The 19739-nt window shown below is 47.4% G+C and overlaps 1 protein-coding gene across 2 annotated transcripts; it reads right to left on the bottom strand.

Annotated features, from left to right (window-relative positions):
• Positions 1-9545: 9545 nt before the first annotated feature.
• On the bottom strand, positions 9546-19257 carry LOC113478778 (serine/threonine-protein kinase PDIK1L-like). 2 transcript variants are annotated; one of them, XM_026846252.1, is made up of 4 exons: positions 18177-19257; positions 16924-17140; positions 14687-14939; positions 9546-12086 (listed from the first exon to the last, which is right to left on the bottom strand). In XM_026846252.1, exons 1-3 carry the CDS (start codon positions 18720-18722, stop codon positions 14704-14706), a joined length of 999 nt encoding a protein of 332 aa, XP_026702053.1. In that variant the 5' UTR covers positions 18723-19257; the 3' UTR covers positions 9546-12086; positions 14687-14703. The 2 variants fall into 2 exon arrangements, with proteins under 2 accessions (XP_026702053.1, XP_026702052.1); XM_026846251.1 differs by lacking the exon at positions 9546-12086 and having other exon boundaries at positions 14555-14939.
• Between the last annotated feature and the right edge of the window lie 482 nt (positions 19258-19739).

The following is a 19739-nucleotide window of genomic DNA, read 5'->3' as shown; positions in this document are numbered from 1 at the left end:
AACTCCCTGCCAGGAGGGGGCAGAGAGGGGGGATGAGTCTCTGGAGCCAAGGAGCCAGCGCCAGGCCCCGAGGGAATGGCCTCAAGCTGCCCAGGGCAGGGTCAGGCTGGCTCTGAGGAAGGATTTCTGTGCAGAAGGGGCTGTTGGGCGTTGGAATGGGCTGCCCAGGGCAGGGGGGAGTCCCCGGGATCCCTGGAGGGGTTGAAGAGTCGGGCTGAGCCAGCGCTGAGGGATCTGGGGGAGTTGGGAACGGTCAGGGGGAGGTGAATGGTGGGGCTGGAGGAGCTGCAAGGGCTTTTCCAACCCAGATGATTCTATGGGATTCTGAGGTGGGATGGCAGAGCGATGCTGTGACCCCGGGTGAAGAGCTCAGGACCCTTCTCACCTCTCCCTGGCCCCTCGAGGGGGTGGGGACGGCCCAGGACCCGCGGGGTGGGTGCGTGTCCTTCTATGTCAGCGATTGAGGGTTTTCAGAAGCAGTGTGCCTGGTGCCGCCGCTTGGCTTCACAAAACTCTGAAGGGAGCAGCCTGAGCTCTGACCTCCTCCGCTTCATTTTTTTTTTTTTATAGTATTTCAATCAAAAATAGGGTTGAAAGCCGGAGTAGCGGCTTGTAGAGAGGTTGACATTTCAAGTGTTGCTCTAATAAATGACTCTGTCAGGAGCCTTCTGGAAACTTTGCCAATAGCAAGAGCTCGGCCACACGTGATTAACTGGGAGGAGGAGTGGCTGGGGGAGGAAGGCTCTCGCGGGGGCCTCGCAGCTTCTGCCCCCCTGATCTATTGTACGAGCAGCGTGGAAAAAGCACACCTTGGCTGGAGAGCCCTGAAATGGCAATAAAGTGTTTTTATGATTGAAGGTAAATGCTGGTGTCCTGTGTTTTGAGGGCTGGGGAGTGAAAAAAAAAAAAAAAAAACCACCACAGAGCAGCTTGTTGGTACCAAATCCCTGAGCGTGTCTGAGCCTCATGCCCTGGCAGGAAGGTTTGATTTAAAGAAGGGAAATGGAAGCTGTTGCTTCTTGATTTGTTGGACTGGTTTGTTTTAGCCTCCAAGGCGCCGGTAAAGGGGACACGTTGAGCTTCTGCCACGTAAAAGCAGAGGAGATGGAAAGGGATGCATTGAGAGGGGATGCAATTTCTGTGTCAAATCCTTAAAATTTTCTGCAAAATTTGTTCTTCTGGTACCACTGACATAATTATGAATCACTCTGACGCTTTCAGCTCCGACAGCCCAGGTTTTTTTTCAGGTACTGGCCAGTAAAGCTCACCGCTTCCCTGCATCTGAAAGCATAGCCCTCCGGCAAATGTAGGAAATATCAAATACGTTTGTTTTGTTTTTTAAGGCCAAAATGTGTGTTGAGTTTCCTAGCAGCTTTATTGGGAAATGAAGTGTTTGGGTTATTTTTTTATTTTTTGGGAGGGCGGGGGGTGTCTTTATTTTTAGCTTCCCATTCGTGTGTTCTTTCCGGGGTGATTTCATGCCGCACTGGCTCAGCTTCTGTGAAACTCTCCAGGCTTGTCTGCACAGGCTGGGCTTTGTTTTGAAGTGTGATGTATTGATTTGTCCCTTTGATAGAACCGCAGCCGAATGAATAGCTGGTTTGTACTTCTCTCCAAGCCATTGCTTCCACTGGGGACAGGGAGTTCCTCCAACGCCTGGTCCTTGGCGTGGGGCCTGTCTGCGGCCGCTCCGCACCCCCTTGGGCTTTGGGCTGGGGCAAGAGGGGCTCCTGGGGACCTGCCAGGGCAACAAGACTCGCTGGGACAGGCCGGGATGGCCCAGGAGCCACGATGGTTTGAGGGAGCGTCCTGTGGTGGGACCCTGAGCTACAGCTTCTCGCTCTTCAGGTGTCTGTCCGAGTTTAAAACTACAGCTGGGTATGTGAGTCGCCTGCAGAGAGCTGGGGAAGGGCCCTGGCAGGAGGTGGGTGTGGGTTTTCTGCAGGTTTTAGCGTGGCTCCTGGGGTCTGCAGTTGCCTGGAGGGAAGTTGGGGTAAGATCGTTCCACACCACACTGCGGTGCTGCTGCTGGGAGGGAAAAGCTAAACCACATCTCCCTTGAAAGCTGTTCAGGCTTCCTTGGAGTACAGGAACAGCAACACAGCCACAAAGTCTGGTAAAATTTCAGCCATCTGTAGCTGAAAAAAAAAATGGGAGGCCCAAAGGAAAGAGGAGATGCTACTGGGAGAAAAGGGGCTGTGTTGTTCCCTCCCCTGGTGTCACTTGAAGCTTCGTGGCCACCTCTTTAGCTGGACGTTGTTAACATAGCGTGGTCCCAGGAATCCAAATAACAAACTGGGGAGCCCTGAGGGATCCTGATGTGGTGAGTTTCCAGGCCATGGCAGCTCCTTGGAGAGGATTGTACATGACAGACACGGTCATGATCTCTGCCCCGTGTCATTAAAGCTGCTTGAAACAACTGGGAGTCCTGGTGCTGGCACTCCACATGTCAAACTTCTTCTGCAAGCCCTGCCAGGAAATAAATCACAGCTTTGGCCTGTTTTTTGTGGTTTTTTTCCCCCCCCCAATGCATTCCTAAAAGTTCACACGTCTGGCTGAAGATGAGCAGGCCTCGTCCTGGGTGTGTAGGGAGGAAGAAGCGTTGCTGAGCACCAAAACCTTTTATTATTAAATTGTCAGCTATGGTTTAGTTCAGCTGCAGCGTGTTGGCTTTTTCATGGGCTCCGGGACAGGGTCCTAATCGCCACTCAGCCATGCCACGGACTCATCCCCTTTGGCTGTGATGTGGGTTTTTTTGCAATACTCAGAAAGTTTGGGTTATTAGGGTAGGGATTAGAGTGTTTTCCTCCCTGAAAGCAGCATCCCTTCGAGTACAGGTACGTCATCTTACAGAGCCTTCATGTAATTCACTGCAAAAGGGCTCTGAAATCCAGGAGTGGTTGCGCTTCGCTGCAGCCCTGAGTCCCTCTGCAGTTTGAGGTCAGCTCAATGCAGATGGTGTTGCCTTCAGGGGTCAAGCCTGCCATCTTTTACACACGACTCGGTGGGAGAGTGTAGTGAAGCCTGGATGAAGCAGGACATGACAAAGCCTCCTGGATGAAAAACAAACAAACAAAAAAACCAAACAAAAAAAGCACAAAAAAGTCCCACCCCCACGTCCTGATTTATATTGACAAGCTGCAGCAGCTCCTCCTCCTTCTCCCTTCATGATGGAAATGAGGTCAGTTAAGTAGACAAAGGTTTATGCAACTGTTTAAAAGATGAACAAAGTCAAGAAAATAGAATTTGCCTGTAAAACCCAACAGACCGAGGGCTGTGGCTGATCTGGTTCCTGTGGAAATTGAAACCCAGGGCTGGGAAGGCCCCAGATTTCCTCACTCGGGGTGGGAATGGTGCTAAGGAGGATTCGGGCCACAGCCTCGGGCAGGCAAAGGGGGTTTGGGGCAGGGGGTTGTGCAATCCTGCCTGCACCCAGCTCCTTCGCAGCCCAGGGGGAAAATAAATGAGCGGGAATGGAAAAAGCAAGTCGTTAATGGAAGCTGCTCTCCCCTTTCATGGCCAAACAGTGGTGAACAGCTTAAACTACTTTGAAGAAGAGAAAAGGTGAGTCATGCTCCTTTCTGCATTAATTTCAGCTCGTTGTGTTTCTCCTGCTCTTTTCAGGACGCTGATGCTCTCTGCCTGCCATCGGAGGTGGCACGTGGGTGCTGGGGAGCTCAGGTACAGCTCGAGCAGTAAGAACCTGCTCGGGACAGCAGCACCAGGGCTCATGCCATGATTTTGTTGCTGTAACCTTGTGCTTTTTGAGGGGAAAAGCTCTGCCAGCTCCGATATTTCTCTTGCTTCTATCTATATGCCTTTTCCTTATTGTTTTAAAATTATCTTCTTCCCCTGCCTTGGTAGTGCTGGAGCAACTACCTCCAGCATCGGCTGTAAACGAGCTCTGAAATAGCAGCACAAAGACAGGGACATGAGGAAACAGCCTCAAGTTGCACCAGGGAAGGTTTAGGTTGGATATTGGGAAAAATTCTTCCCTCAAAGGGTTGTCAAGCGTTGGAACAGGCTGCCAGGAGTTCCCATCCCTGGAGGGGTTTAACAGATGGGTAGACGTGGTGCTTAGGGACAGGGTTTAGTGATGGCCTCGGCCGTGGGAGGTTAACGGTTGGACTCGATCTTAAAGGTCTTTTCAAGCCTAAATAATTCCATGCCTACGTTTTTCAGCACATCTGCCCTCTCTGCTTTGCTGCTTGGCCTGAGTTTGGAGGACCTGACAGGCATCACCCTACTTTTATAGCTCTGCAGAAAAAAAACCAAAACCAAAACCAAATGGATCAATCACAGCACCTGCACACACACCCCCACCCCGGTCCCATATCAGCAAGAAAAACACAACCTGAGCTGGTTGCCACGCTGACTGCAGCTGCCTGTTGGTCTTCCAGGTGAATGCCAGGGCCCTGCTGCCTGTAGCATTGCAGGCAGAGGTGGTTCCTGCCCCTCAAAGCTCTGCTGGGTGAATATGCAGCCCCAAGCAGGCAAGATGAATATGGTGATTCAAGAACCTTTTTAGGAAAAAAAAAAAAAAAAAGAGCTGTTGCTGGGAGCCACGGGAACTGACATGCCGATGCTTTTTGGCAGAGAGCTGGTGCTGAACGACTCCGGCCAGTAACTCCTGCGAGGTGGAAGAGCTGACTCGAGGAGAAGGATGTCTGACTGCAGCCTACAGCAGCAGGAAACTGGAAACTGAAGAGCAGCTGGGAGGTATCTCAAAAACCTGAGGTGGTCAAGCCCAAGATGGCCAAGTTGAGGCCCCACCATTACAGGACCTGAGCTGTAAAATGAGAGGACACCAAGATGAACGTGGTGAAGTAGGATCTGAGCAGCTCAGCTGCTCTGCTGTCATTAATGTTAGGGGTAATTTTTACATCCAGTAGACCCTTCTAGCTTTGAAAGGGTTGAATTTAGCAGAATAGATGCTGCTCAGTTTGGGGAAAATAAATCTGTTTACAGATCCTAGTTCGGCACATCCTACATCTGGCTGTAAAGCCACAATTACCAGCACTGGTTTCTGAGACCCCATCAGCTCTATTCAGTACAGAGCAAGTGAACTGGGGAAAAAAAAAAACAACAACCAAACAACAAAGAGAAATAGAGAAAAAATAAAAGGCAATTAACCCAGAAATACCTAGTGACCCTGGGCAGCCTTTCTGGGGAGGCCAGGTACTACCAGCAGTGCAGGGTGGCAGAGATCTGACCTGCTCTCAAGAATCAATCCCCTTCTGCCAGCTCAGATTTTGGGGTTTTTTTTCTTCGCTCACATCCTTCGTGTGGCAGCAGCAGGGGCTGCCTCCTGCCTTCAGTGCAATAAGCAGTCACGCCAGGGGCTCGGGGAATCTGCAGCAAATTTGTAAGAAAAGGAGAAAATTAAATCAAGAGAAGCAGGAGCCAGAAAGGAGCCTGATTTAAAAAAAAATACAGCAGTCATGATCCGGCTGCGCTCATCGGCTTTGTTTAATAAGGAGTTGGTAGTTTGGAAAAAACAAAGTCGAGGTAAAACGGCACCGCTCAGGCCTCGGGTGAACAGCAGCACCAAGTCTTTGGGCTCATCTCGAGTCCTTTTCCAACTGGGAGAGAAGTGGTTTGGCATCGCTTTATCGACATCTCTGCCTGCTGCCCCTCTCTGTCCCCCCCTCTATGCTCAGAGTCCCCCTGTGAAGGTCCCCAGGCCCTGCCCTGACTCACAGCTCTGGTGCTTTTTAACTCTTGTGGCAACACACTTGGCCTTATATATATATATATATTTTTTTTTTTTTCCCTCTTTCAGTTTGTTTATAATGGTGGGATAAAGCCAAACGTGGTGGTTTCAGCCTCAGTCTTTTCACGTAAGCAAAAGGCTGAGACTACTCGGTCACAAACTGACAGGTGAATTCATTCAGCACACATCCTTGGCAGAAGTTGGTGTTGTTTTAATGGAAAAGGTTAAAAAAACCACCCCTAAACTCCTAAATCAATGTGTACAAATTCCTCTGTAGATGCCCCTTTTTGTTGCTGCTTCCTCTCAAAAATCTACACGCATCTAGTTTTTGTCCAAATCCACCTGAGAGCCTGATGAAAATTAAACACAAGCTTTGTTCTGGCAGCTGTTGTTCTTGGGCACTAGATCTAGGTCCAAACCTCACATATAGGCTGTATAAGCCTCACAGATTCATATGTTCAATCCTGAAGGACCCGATGCATCCCGCAGCCCTTTCAGGTCACTTCCCAGGAAGCCAGTGGTGAAACCAGCTCAGTATCTGCTCTGGGACACGCGTCCCTCACGCAGGAACATCCTCAGGAGACCCTTCCCCTTCCTCTACCGCTGGGATTTCAAACTCCCACATTATGGCACGTATCAGGGCAGTTTATAAATTTATTTCCTGTCAGTATATTTTCATTAATTAAACCTGGATGCCTCTATTTGCTCAGGAGCCAACAGAAGGTTTGCTGGGATTAGTGTCTTGGTCCCGGCCCTGTGGGACCAACATCACAGCTCAGCGCAGCTTGCAAGACTTTAAAAACCACTTTCTCTAAAACTTAAACCTCAAACTTTCTGGGGAAGCTGCAAGAGGGCAAGTGTTGATGACTTTTGGGTTTTGTGTCCCTGTGTGTCCCTGAGCGGGTGGTGGGACAGCAGCTTCCACCATCCCTCTCGCTCATCCTCCTGAAAAACCCGGCCTTTGAATAACGCCAGCACATTGTTTCCATTTTAAAACAATTTAATCTAAATCCTCAGATCCTGCAGCTCTTTGAGGATAAAGGAAAGCTAAGCAAGCTTAAAAGGGAGCAAAGTGCTCCTTCCGCCTTCAAAAAGCCTCAGCAAAAAATCCATTAAGAGCGCACGAAGAATCTTGAAAGAACAACAGGGACTGACAGGTTGAACAGCACGAGCTCGGTACCTTCTCAAACCCTCTCTGTGATGTTCCTGCGCAGCGGCAGCCGTGGCACGCAGATGTCTCTACATTTCACCCGGGAGAGTACCTGGGCCGAGCTTAGCAAACAGAATGCAGATAAAACATTAGTGGTTTACGTGGAAACAGCCGCCTTTGGTGGGGGAAGGCAGCAGCCAGTGAACAGAACAAAGGAGCAACGTGTTCACTTTAGGGTGAGGGAGGAGGACCGGTGATGGTGAACTGAGCATTCCAGGGCTGAGGGATTGAATTAGGAAACAGTCTGTGTCCAGCTCCGATGGATTAAGCTGCAGGCTTCCCCGTTCTCCTTATTTTGCAAAACTATTTCTCTAAATTCAGTCAGTCCACGAGTGACGCCAGTTCACTTCTGCACCCACACAAGTCAATAACTTCGTTCTTACCTCTCCAGCCATGAAGAAATTAAATTCCTCCTCTGCACCTTTTACAAGGGGAACGTCCCCAGCTGATCAATCGGGAGCACCACTGCCACGGCCTGCAGCTTTCACCGAGACCAACCCCAGAACCATCTGGGTTGGAAAAGCCCTCGCAGCTCCTCCAGCCCCACCATGACCCTCCCCCTGACCGTTCCCAACTCCCCCAGATCCCTCAGCGCTGGCTCAGCCCGACTCTTCAACCCCTCCAGGGATCCCGGGGACTCCCCCCTGCCCTGGGCAGCCCATTCCAACGCCCAACAGCCCCTTCTGCACAGAAATCCTTCCTCAGAGCCAGCCTGACCCTGCCCTGGGCAGCTTGAGGCCATTCCCTCGGGGCCTGGCGCTGGGGCCTTGGCTCCAGAGACTCATCCCCCCTCGAGACAGCCTCCTGGCAGGGAGTTGCCGAGGGCCAGGAGGTCTCCCCTCAGCCTCCTCTGCTCCAGACTGAACCCCCCAGTTCCCCCAGCCGCTCCCCAGCAGACCTGTGCTCCAGACCCTGCCCCAGCTCCGTTGCCCTTCTCTGGCCACGCTCGAGTCATTCAATGGCCTTTTTGGGGTGAGGGGCCCAAAACTGAACCCAGGAATCGAGGGGCGGCCTCCCCAGTGCCGAGCCCAGGGCTCAGATCCCTTCCCTGTCCCTGCTGGCCACGCCAGGGCTGACACAAGCCAGGATGCCGTTGCCCTCCTTGGCCCCCTGGGCACACTCTGGCTCATTCTCACCCCCCAGCCCCTCTCTGACCGGCAGCTCCCCAGGAAGCCACACCTCCCGTCCCTCCTCCTTCCCAAACCTCAAGCGCAGGTTGGCAAATCTTTCCTTATCTCATGCCGAGCCCCCGCTGCGATGAGACACTTCATGGAAGGAGCTCCCGTGTCCCCCCTTGGAACCCTCTGCGCCTCCAGCCACCCCTTCGGCACGTTGGTTGCCTGCAGATAACTGCTCGGTGTCAGGCGGACGGAGCGCCCTCATTAGTCTTCATGATTAACAGACCTGTGAATTTATTTAGTTCCAAAAACCAGCTGTAAGACTACCAGCTACCATGATGTATTTAAGAGACAGAGGAAAAAAAAAAACCCCACAGACGTGTGATGTGCTGGGACTGATGATTAATGGAGGATTCTGCTAATGAATGATTCAGAGGCAATGCTTAATTTTAGAGAAAAATAGAATAGTACTGACTGACTTGATCCTGACTGGGGACGGCAGCAAATATTTAATTTTTTCCCAGCTAAATTCAGCCCCTGACTATCTTGCATCTCTGTGAGGGATGTTATTTGTCCCACTGAAAAAAATTAACTAGTCTGAAGCATCCTTAATCCAAACAAATCCATTTAAGTGCCTGCCTCGATGGACAACTCCAGCATTTAGAGAGGCCACTCTAACAAACCTCTCCGATGCACATGAGGCTCATTTCAGGGGAGAGAATAAAAATGGAGAACTTACACATTTTTTTCCCCCACCAAAGCAGAACAAAGCTTCACCTCCGCTATCAGTTTGCTTGAAATGCAAAGCTGAATCACAGATCCACATTCCTCCCCGTTCTTTTTTTCTTCAGGAGAGATAATGACCATAGATTTAAAAAAAAAAAAAAAAGAAATGAAAATGGAGTGGTAGATCCTTAGTCACTGCTGTTTGTGTTCTGACCTAGGGAAAAATCAACAGAGTCAAAGCCCTGGGAGCCAGGTGCTGAGCCAAGGCACATGCTCGCAGCCCTGTCACCCCGTGACATGCTCGACGGCACCGTTCTCTTCCTAAACCATGAAATCACATGAGGAGCTACCACAGCACCATCAAACATCTTCCTCCAGCCACCAAAAGCAGCAGTTTTCATCCAAAGCCAGCTACTTCACCACAACCGGAGCGGTGGGTGGCAACGTTCAGGGTTCAGCGGTTTATGGTGGGAAGGGAGGACAGCAGCGTGTTTAGGAACCCCCTGAACCAGAGGTCGCTCGAAACCACCATTCCCAGATTTATTTTCCACAAATTGGTGTGATTTAAGCCCATCTGCTGACACCAGAGAGCTCAGCAATGTGCTGTCTGCTGGGAAACCTGCACTGCCACCAGGCACCCCCTTAGTTCTCGTAGCACAAGGGGGGGAAACGTCCACTCCATGAAGTTTGTTTTCTCCATAACGTATTTAATTTAACAAATGCCCCATCCCTCCATTCCCAAACTGTAGTTTTTTGACAGATTTATTTTTCCTTTTTTTTTTTTCTCAGCTATATTACTATTAATGAGCTGCACGCAGCTTTTGAAACAGAATACACGGATTCATGCACTCTCCCGTTTTATTCTGTTCCTTTCTCAGCTATAGACATTACATTTACCCTTTTAGATCACTTTTGAATAAATCAAGCTTGTTTTCAGAGAGCTCCCACCGCCCCTTTCTCTAAGAAGCAGTCACTTAAATTAGAGGCTGTCATAGCCTGTGTTCATTTACCAATTCACTAGGTGTTAGACTTACAAACTTGTGGTACCTTAATAAAAAAAAAAAAAGCGTCACATGATTCTAAAGAGATTCTCAGCATTACCACCACACTTTTAAAATGCATTAGTAAAAAAACCACAGCGTTTTATTAATTTATAAAGTACAAAGTTCCAAGTGATTAAAGCATATGTACAGACTAGCTAAAAATATCTAGCAGCTGTGAGGATACTCGCCTAGCACGGCAAAACAAGGAAGAAAATGAGTAAACAGCCCTTCTTGTGCCCTGCAACGTTCTCACGTGCTGTGAGGGTGTGCAGACCTGTCTCTACTCCAGAAAAACGGCCCTGGACTCCACTAAAAACAGCCCTGGAAGACCACCGGCATGCTCTGAGGAGAGGTGGCAGAAAGCAGACAACAAAGCAGTGGCAGCTACAGGATTAAAAAAAGAAGGTTGAAGAAATCTTAGTTCAGAAGAGCAGCTCTGCAAAGCAGGAAAATATTTATAACAGAGGAAGGAAAATCCAGCATACAGCCCTAAGTTATGATTCCCCAGAAGTCCAAGATGAGTTAAAAATGGAGGCAACAGTGAGAAGTGGGTAAAACGGGTGTAAAGCTGCAGTCAAACCAGGCCTGGCTCCGACCAGAAGAGCAAAGCCCGCGACTGTGGCTTTTAAAAACGAAAGATCCAAACACCCATTTCCAGCACGTTTCCACCTAAAATCTGCACAGAGGTGAGAGAAGCTGAATGAGCTTCAAAGCAACCGTGTCTATTGCTGTCCCAACGGCGCACTGTTGGGCTCTCGAAATTCAAAACTGGATTCGCTAAATGAAAAAGTCAAGTTTAACTATTGCAATTAATTTTTATACGTTCCCACAACAGCTCTTTTCAAAGACCACTCCTCTCCGGTCACCCGTTTATCTGTTGCAGGGACAGAAGCCAATTAATGGTTATTTGTGCAGGACAAATATATTTTACAGCCTGGAGGAGCAGGTGAGAAAACGTTACGCTCTCCCACGGAAGGTCAGTGGAGCCTCTGGATAAAGTCCTGGCAGGAAGAAAGATCCTCTCCATGAATTTAGCTTATGACACATCACTTTTAAGTCTTTTTATATTGCAGCCACAATCCTGGTAGAGTAGGACAGGGGGAAGAAATATAGAATCTGTTTCTAACAGAACTAGCTGTATTTCTGTCCTCTGTGTGGCATAGGTGGCACAGAGGGGCTCACCATCTTATCGTTCTTTTAGCAATTTATTGCTTTCTTACAGAAAGAAGCTGTCCCTGAAGGACGCTATTTCACCTCGGCACAACAGAGGAGCATCGCACGAACCTCTGCCAGGAGGTCCCAGCTCCTTAAGAAAAGCAAAGATGGGCAATATTTACAGATACATTAAAATATTTTTCCAACAGGGTGCAAATTATACTCCCCATTTACCTGCCAAGATTCCAGTTCAGTCCTTTTCATTTCCCTTGTAAGAACAGCTGGCACAAGCAGCTAACACAGCAGGAAGCATGATTCCTTAAACTACTTTAAGTGTTAGTGACGCATACGTTCTAATCAAGAGTTGGAATCTTTAACATTCTTTGTATTTATTTTAAGAAAGCATTTTAGTTAATCTAAGCAAGAATATTCAAAAGCTACTGTGAAGAAAATACATTTTTGTTTCTGCTCTAACTTTTCAGAATAGACACTGAACACTTTGCCAGCTCATCCAGCAGACATCACTCAGTTACGTGGCCAAGCAACAGGGAGTGAACAATTACACACACACACACACAAAAAAAGCTCTAATTAAACCTCCTAAAGACAGCTTCTGTGCCAAGGACAAGCACCACGGCATTAGCTGTGAGAAGCCAGGGCTGGAAAGGCAGTCAGCACGCAAAGGGGCAGAGAAGCCCTTCTCCAGAGGGTTTCTGCACGTTTCTTTGCCATCCTTTGAAAGGGCAGTCGCAGCTTGGCACCAAAAGGACACGTGAGGGTTGTTTTAAAAAGAGCGAGTTCAGAAACTCCTCTACAAATGCGCCCGTGTTACGGCCAGACAGTCAAGGTCACCTCAGCCAAGTTTTCACCTACACTACTCACTGCCTAAAAGGTGGCAGGTATGCAAACCTTCGGTGTTTTTATAAAAATAGATTATTTTGTTTTGGTAGTTCTCCTCTTAAAATTACTGTACAAATAAATAAAATTATTGTCCATTTAAATATAACCGTTTGGGGAAAACTGGAAGTCGGCAGCACTCTTCTGATCAACCCCCTCATTCCAAGGGAAAGCAGAGTTGTTCGCCACCTCCAAGGCCTCCAGATCACAGCGGGGCACGATACCTGCGAAGGAAACGTGCCAAAATGGCAAAATTAAATACTTCTTGGCAAGAGAGCTGGCCCATACCACAGGTCCCCAGCCCACAGTTCTGCCTCAGGGACATCGTCTACACTGAGGGAAGAGCAGAGGGCAGGTACACAAGCTGGTTTTCCTCAGGAAAAATCCCCGTTCTGAGCAACACTTAACCTAAGGACTGCCTAAATCACAGGTTATATCCATATCCTGGTCTTTGAATTCATGAAAGAAAAGGCATTTAGATGTTTTTTCATGCTGTTCTGAGGAGATTTAGCATTTGGCTGCCCTGTGCTGTAGAGATCATTTCCCTGTGATAACAAAGAATTATGGAAAAAAACCCGTTTTAGAGAGGCGAGTTGGTTTGCATTTCAGCCCATACTAAGGCAGCAGCCGACAGCGTTGCTGACAGCGTGACACTGTGGAGCGCTGTGCCACAAGTCATTGCTGCAGTCACTCCCCAGAGCGAGGAGGTATTCAGCCAGCTTCCCACCGGACACGAAAAGAAATGGATTGAGGCAGACGGGGGTTTTCAGGGATGTGTCCTGGCTGTGCTGGTGTTTTTCTTCCGCGCCTAGTCTGCAAACCTATTTACCACCGCGGTTTCGTAATGAAAAAAGGAAAGTCAACAGTAGTAAGCCTGACACTGCACTGCTAAGAGCCTTTTTTCCTCTTTATCCTTGCAAATTCCTCTATAGCAAGCTAACCACTTCAGGGCTGGCCTGCCAACTAGTGGTACTGTTGCTCTTAGAGTATGCCAGGCCTCCTGTGTCAGGTGGCAGGCCCCAGAACTGCAGATCCCGCCAGGCTAATCGAGTAGTTTTCAGCGATAAAACTAATTTTTCAAGAGAAAAAGCAGAGTTAGTCTTGTCCACTGAGATGTCAGTAAAACATGGGGTGTAGTTCCACACCAGAAAGGATTAGATTAGACAGGAGAAGACTGGGATTAGTAAAAAGGAAGGTGTAAGGCAGATAACCTGTCCCAAGGGAAAACTGAAATGAGTAATTTGGAAACAAAGAGGCTGGAGTAGAGTTTTATCAAGATTGGCACTGGCAACGGACTGGTTTAATTAATGCTTTCACTAACAGCCTTAGCACAATTAGAAGTGTGCCAATGACACAAGGCTGGAAGTATGACAGTTATAAAAAAAGGATGAGGAAATATTCAGGGTCGTTCACCGTTTCTTCTAACTGACAGGGGCTGAAACTGGGTAATAGAAAACATAAGGTCACACATCTGTCAACAGAAGTAACTGCTGTAACCCAGAGTGTTACTGATTTGAAGCAACTGAAGTCAAAAAGGGCTGTAGGATACAAAGTAATTATGAGAGGATTAAGTGATACAGATATGAAAGGAGAGATGTGATGTTGGAACACATCAGGAGGAATATTTCCAGAGGAGACAGTAAGTGCTAGTGCTTTCCAAGGGCCTGAAGAGACTCGTCTAGAGTAAGTGCAGAAATCATGGAGGAACCAACCTGGATGGAACCCACCCACCAACCCTGGACAGGAAGAAACGCTGCTGAGGTTACAATTGTTCTCTATAAAATAGTTTCAGAATGGGCAAACACCTGGGAAGGAGAAGAATGTTTTAAGCTAAAAAGGACAAGTCTGTCGCACGATCAAGAGTATTAAACTGATCAGAAACACCTTTGTGTTGCAAAGGACAATGTCCTTGGTTGGAAGGACAGCCAGATGTTCAGTCTCAGTGACAGTATCAGACACAAAAACCTTTACTGCTGTGATGCATTTATCAAATAAATTCTAGAATACGAAGCCCTCAATAGCAGAAACTCCCTTCTGTATGTTCATTGCTGAAAGACATGGAATCTGACAGACCATCTTGAATTTTAGGGTGGACTTTCAAACTTCCATCAAGGCAGATACTAAAAGAGGCCATCAAGAACTCACAAGGATTAGCATCATTTTTTTTTTTTCCCCAAATGTAAAAACAAGAGTCTCACTGCAAGACTTGGCATGATCACCAGACTTCCAGTCCAGCCTTTTCCAAGACATTCTTCAAGGCCTTTATGTGTTAAACAGTTCAGGACAGGAGCTCCTCTATCATCTGCTGCACCCAGCTCAGATATGTTCTGAGCATTAACAGTGCTTTAATAAAAAAAAATAAAAACTGGCTTAATCTGGCAGTTACTATACCTGAATTCCATATTTAAGGTGCACACCTACAAATATACAGTAACTTCAGCTTTTATTTAGTTAGCAAATATATTGTAAAAGCAATAGACAGGTGCAGGTAAATGCTGGAGTGATAGCAGAAATCTGCCCTCATTTGTGGAAAGAGGTGAAGTTTAGGGTAAAGGATAGGCTGGCCCAAATACAGACAGCACAGCCAATTCCCTGAACACACACCATTAAGGAGGCAAAAGTGTCTTTTTGTTAGACATACCTCAACCAAATTCCTTTTCCCAAACATTTATTCTTCAGCTAGTTTGACTGAATCTTTCTATCGCTTAGTTTTCAGAACCACTACAGGTCACATTTGATTCAGAGGGCTTTGGCCTGGAGGTCAGTAACAGAAAACCTGTAAGCTCAGACTAAATAGGGAGCAGCCTGGCAGAGATACACTAACCTGAACATCCTTCATCTCTACGAGACAGAGCGTTGGCGCTTTTTGCCGTAGGAGATTTGCCTGATTCGGATTTCCAGCTGGAAAGCATCCAATCTTTCCTTTGGGTTAAAAGCCAACATATCATGAAGGAGCTTGCAGAGATCATCCGGCATGGACTTCTTGTTCTTCAGGGGAATTTGTAATTTCATGTTGGGATTCTCCAGCAATGCTTCTCCGAGGGGAACAAGCTCCTTGCCTTGGCAGATGTAAGTTCCTGAACACAGATTAGGAGGAGACAGTTTATAGAGGTAGAGGAAAAACCTACAAGAAATGCTGTTGTGTGCAGTACAGATAAGACAATCTGGAAAACAAAACACTGAAAGATTACCAGCAAGATCACTCATTAAGAGGCAACCGCCAAGTCAAATATTGCGAGAAGTTGTTATCAGAAGAGGCTTTTACTTTCAAACAGTAATTGAGATGTTGCACAAGGCTGTGTGTGTAACCGTGTGTGGAACACAGGCAGCAAGTTTAAGCATGGCACGTTTGTCGGGCAGTTCTGTGGGTCATCTGCAGAGAAAAAGGGCTGCTGAGATGAACTTCCTCCCTTTTACTCGATTTCACCCTACCAGGAGACTCGGAAGCTCTAGAAGAAGGGGGGAGACCGTGCTTGGCTGAGGTGACTTGAAAGAGTTAAACACGAAACTTATTTGCTCAGTTAGTCAAACACTTTTCAATTAAAATGACAGCATATGCCATTTACCCTTAGCCAACTTCTCCTCAGCAAGATTAAGGAGGGGAAATGTAAATTTGCTCCTGGTAATCTAAATAATTTCACCGGTTATTGAAAATGATTAACCAGCTTCCAAAACAGACAGTAAAAACAGCTTTGCTCACTCAAGCTGTTCTGCCCCTGCACCAGGCGAAGAATAAATGTTTCAAAGGCAGTGACCTGTCTGTGTATAGAAAAGGTTGGCCTTACAAACTCCTTATCTCAAGTTGGCGGGTAGCAATTTTAATGAAATCTGTTCATGCTTTGGTCTCAGCTGCAGCCATTTGCTTGTTTCTGTAGGCAGGAACTAAAACATTTGTCAATGTTTGGCATTTTAAAAAAGAAATAAATAATAGAAATAGAACTGAGTCTACTTGGAAGATGGAAAAAAAAAACAATTAAAGGGGTAGCACAATAGCTTCTCAAAGTTCCTCTGTAGAAATTCCTTTTAAGAATTTAAACATTTAAAAAAAGACAGGTATACTATGATCTCAGAGCCTGGGTAAATGTCTTCAATTATTATGCTAATGCACATGACTGGCATTCTCTCCTCTCAGGATGGATTTTCTACTGCAGTATACTTTTCTGAAATCATTTACTATAAAGTATTTCAAGCGTGGGGGATTTGGAGGAAGGAGGAGGCGGGGAGGGAGCGAGAGCGAGCCATCGGACGAGTCATCCCTGTGAGATCTTGCATCTCTAAACTGTGAGGAAACTCAGCCAGATGGCACCAAAGCTTATCTAAACATCCTTTCCCAGTTTATTAGTTGGCTCCTTGGAACATCCTAACAGTGCTCCGAGTGCTCCTATCCCTTGGTTATGCCAAGTCAAGGATACAAGCAAGCCCGTAAGCCCAATTCCAGGAAGGTTTTGGATTTTGGAGCGTTAAAAGCATTTCTGAGCAAATGGAAGTATACAGATGCTAAATCCTTTATAAAGAGCATAGCTCTAAGACAGATGCCTCACCAACAGCTACGAGTTTTTTTGTCCCCTTACAATTTTTTAGCAACAATAAGGGCCAAATCCATTTTTGAAGAGCATTCCTTAGGATAAGGAGGGCCTGACAGCAGAGAAGCCAAAAGCGATCTTTCCCTTAACCTTTAAAACCTCCAGAGTCTTTCTGAAAAATCTGGCAGAAGGAATCATCTTCAAAATAAAATAACAATTTGTAAATATAAAAGGCATTCCCTCTGCCTTAGTGATATGTCTTCAAGACCTGGAAACCCTATGTGAGAAGCAACCAAATTAGGAGCAATGCATGCTGAAGAAAATGAGGTTTCTTTGCGGTTCCCTTAAAAACAAAAAGCTAAACCCTGCAAAAACCCTGACTTTGGGGTTCTTGGGGTTGCAAATTCCTAGAAAAAGCTTCATCCAAAGCATATATACCACAGCATTTGTAACTAAGGGCTGGGAGAACACCTCTCAGAGGATCCCGACGGATCCAGAACGTCCACTGACAACAGGACAGTGCTGGTCTGACCCTCACCGAGCAATTCTTTCTCAGTGTCCCCATCTCGGAAGGTGATCCTCTCGACCATAGCCCAGAAAATGATCCCAAGGGCGAATATGTCAGCCTTCGCCGTGTAGTGCCCTTCCCAAACTTCCGGAGCCATGTAGAAGTTTGACCCGCACGCAGAGGAGAAGCGATGCTGGTTCACATTCCCTTTCCCCTGACACACCTTGCTGAGGCCAAAATCCGCCACCTGCAACGCACAAAAAGAAAAGCAAAACAGGTTATTCACAAACACCACGTTTCCAAGCGTGTTTACAAGCAGCAGCTCAGTGAATTCCACCGCGGCGTTGGACCCTTCTTGGGTGGCAACCCCGCTGAAACAAATTGCTGGGAATTTCCTGTTAGCTGCCTGTTCCCCAACTCCTTTCCTGTTGTTTGTTCCCCTTCCTAAGATGGGCAAAACAGGTACCCGACCGTTATTTTTCTGTGAAGTTCACTCTGATTACGTCTAATTGGGCATAAACGTGCCTTGAACGACATCTATGGTAAAAGTGGCTCTTGCTGTTCCACGGCGAGCGCGTGGAATCTCTTGCGTTCCCATTATTATCCATAGTGATTAAGATGACATTGATTTAAGTGTCCCCTGACGGCTCTACAGGTCGAAGTACAAACACCATTATTGATCTGAACAGTCAAGTCATGAATTAGCTGAATGCACAGACCTATTTTTTTTTTAATGTTTAACTACAGGAACTCTTGGGATTGAAAGTTCAGGAGCGAGCTGGCTCCCGGCTTTTCCAGCTCTCTGGAAAGCAGCTGTATAGACTTGCAGTCTGGTGCTGTAAGAAAGGCAGCTGGCCAGTCTTTACCTCAATCAGGGCACCAACATGAGCACCAAGACATTCCCCACCTCCCCTGAGCATCAGTACGTGCTTGAGGCAGCAATATTGGAAGCACTAGCTGTTGTAACAGGGCAGCGTGTTCTTTAAGGGAACAGAAAATATTGCTTCATCTTTGACTGATCGTGATCTCTGCGATTTTCTAGCGTGCAGAAGTTAGACAGCCCTGAACTCCTCCTCTCAGTAGGATAAGCAGTGGATGAAGGACGTTCTAGAAACACCATCGTGACCTCTACTTCCTCCCTAGCCTCCTAAAAACAAGCCCATGGCTGATATCAGATGTTCTGAGCACACTTATTATCACAAGATTTACCAAAAGCCCATTCCAGAGCACGTGAGGCGTTAAGCACATAGAGCACATGTTACAGCAAAGTTTTCTTCCCTTACCTTTACTATGGGACTTCCACGTCTATGAGAAATCAAAATATTGTCAGATTTCAGGTCTCTGTGCACTATCTGGTTTCTGTGCAGGAAAGCCACGGCGCTGCTGAGCTGCCGCATGAAGCTGTTATTCAGCTGAGCGTCGGGGCTGCGAGACAGCAGGTATTCATTCATGTTGCCACCGTCACAAAACTCCATCACAAACCACAGAAAACAGGCCGATTTGGGATCCATGCACCTCCGCCCCTTCAGGCAGGTCTCAATGAGCAGCAAATGGCTGTCTGATTTCCTGTAACGGTGACTAATGGGCTGGAAGACTTGGCCATTCTGCAGGATGCACTCCTCCAACTGGATCACGTTTTCATGTTGCCTCTGGATGCTCTGCAGGGCCCAGAACTCTTGCAGAGCCAGCTCTACGTTTTCAGGCACGTTACAATGCATCCTTTTTACAGCTACTTTGCTTCGAGTTTTATTAACGATGGCCTCATAAACCACCCCGTAGCTCCCTCGGCCCACTTCTTGAACGATGCTGTACTTGGCTTCCGTAGCCATACTGCACTTCGGCCCGGCAAACGGCAAATCAGGGGGAAATAGCTGAACTCATGGCAATCGGTCGTCACCCTGGAAGAAAAAGGGATAAAAAGCTTAAAACTCTCCCAAACAAAGCAGCTTACCAACAATCGACTGCAAACACTTCCAGCCAGTATCAATTTTAGTGGTATATGATGCAGCTGCATGAGGACCAACAGCTAAAAGAGTTTTAAGAGAAAGCCTATATCCATGGTAACTTTGAGACATTATCAAGTACGATCCTGACTGCACAGTGGGATGCAACCACCTGGGAAGCAACATCGATTTGGCCACAGCGGAGGCAGTTTAGTGAGAAAGAAAAAGAGCTATGTAGACACGTTTCCCAGGCAGGGCAGGAAAGGGAAGACAAGACCTCCTGGGTAACAGCTGAATTTGCTTTTACCAGAATTGACTTTTAAAGAAATAAAGTTTGCCAGAAGTGCCAGCTTGGCACTAAATCTTGACCCCTCACTTTCCCACTTTGTGAATTTACTTATCCATCAATAGCTACATCACGTCCCTGTGCTTCCACTACCAATTTTCTACCAGTCCATGCCCTGATACTCACCCCCTTTCTCCAGCTCACCCTCTTCCAACCCCTTCACAAGCCTTACACCACATTTCCCCTCCACTTCAACCACTGTTTCACTCCCAGGCCCCTCACTCCAGGTCGTTCTCCACTGTCCAGTACAGATCACTGCTGTAATTCTCACGGTCCCTCGTTCACTTCCCCCCTCCTTCAGCCCTATCCCCAGATAATCCCGCTCCCTTTTCAGCCTCTCCCCTTGCCAGTGCTCTTCAACACCAGACCAAATTTTGCTCCCTAATAACACATTAATTGTTCTCTGCTTTCATGCCCCACATGTTCCTTTCCCAATCCCCTTAACTCTCCCCCCTACTCCCTACCCCGCCTGCTGCTGCCTGCAAATCCCCCACTTTCCCCCCCAGAATTCTTCTCCCTTCCCCAACCCTCAGTTCACATCCCCCAAGCTACCCCCC

Source organism: Athene cunicularia (assembly GCF_003259725.1).
Source record: "Athene cunicularia isolate RWA chromosome 3 unlocalized genomic scaffold, athCun1 chr3_part1, whole genome shotgun sequence".
NCBI classification, from domain to species: domain Eukaryota; kingdom Metazoa; phylum Chordata; class Aves; order Strigiformes; family Strigidae; genus Athene; species Athene cunicularia.
The sequence above is the reverse complement of the archived record's forward strand: the minus strand, read 5'-3'. Positions and strand labels throughout refer to the sequence as shown.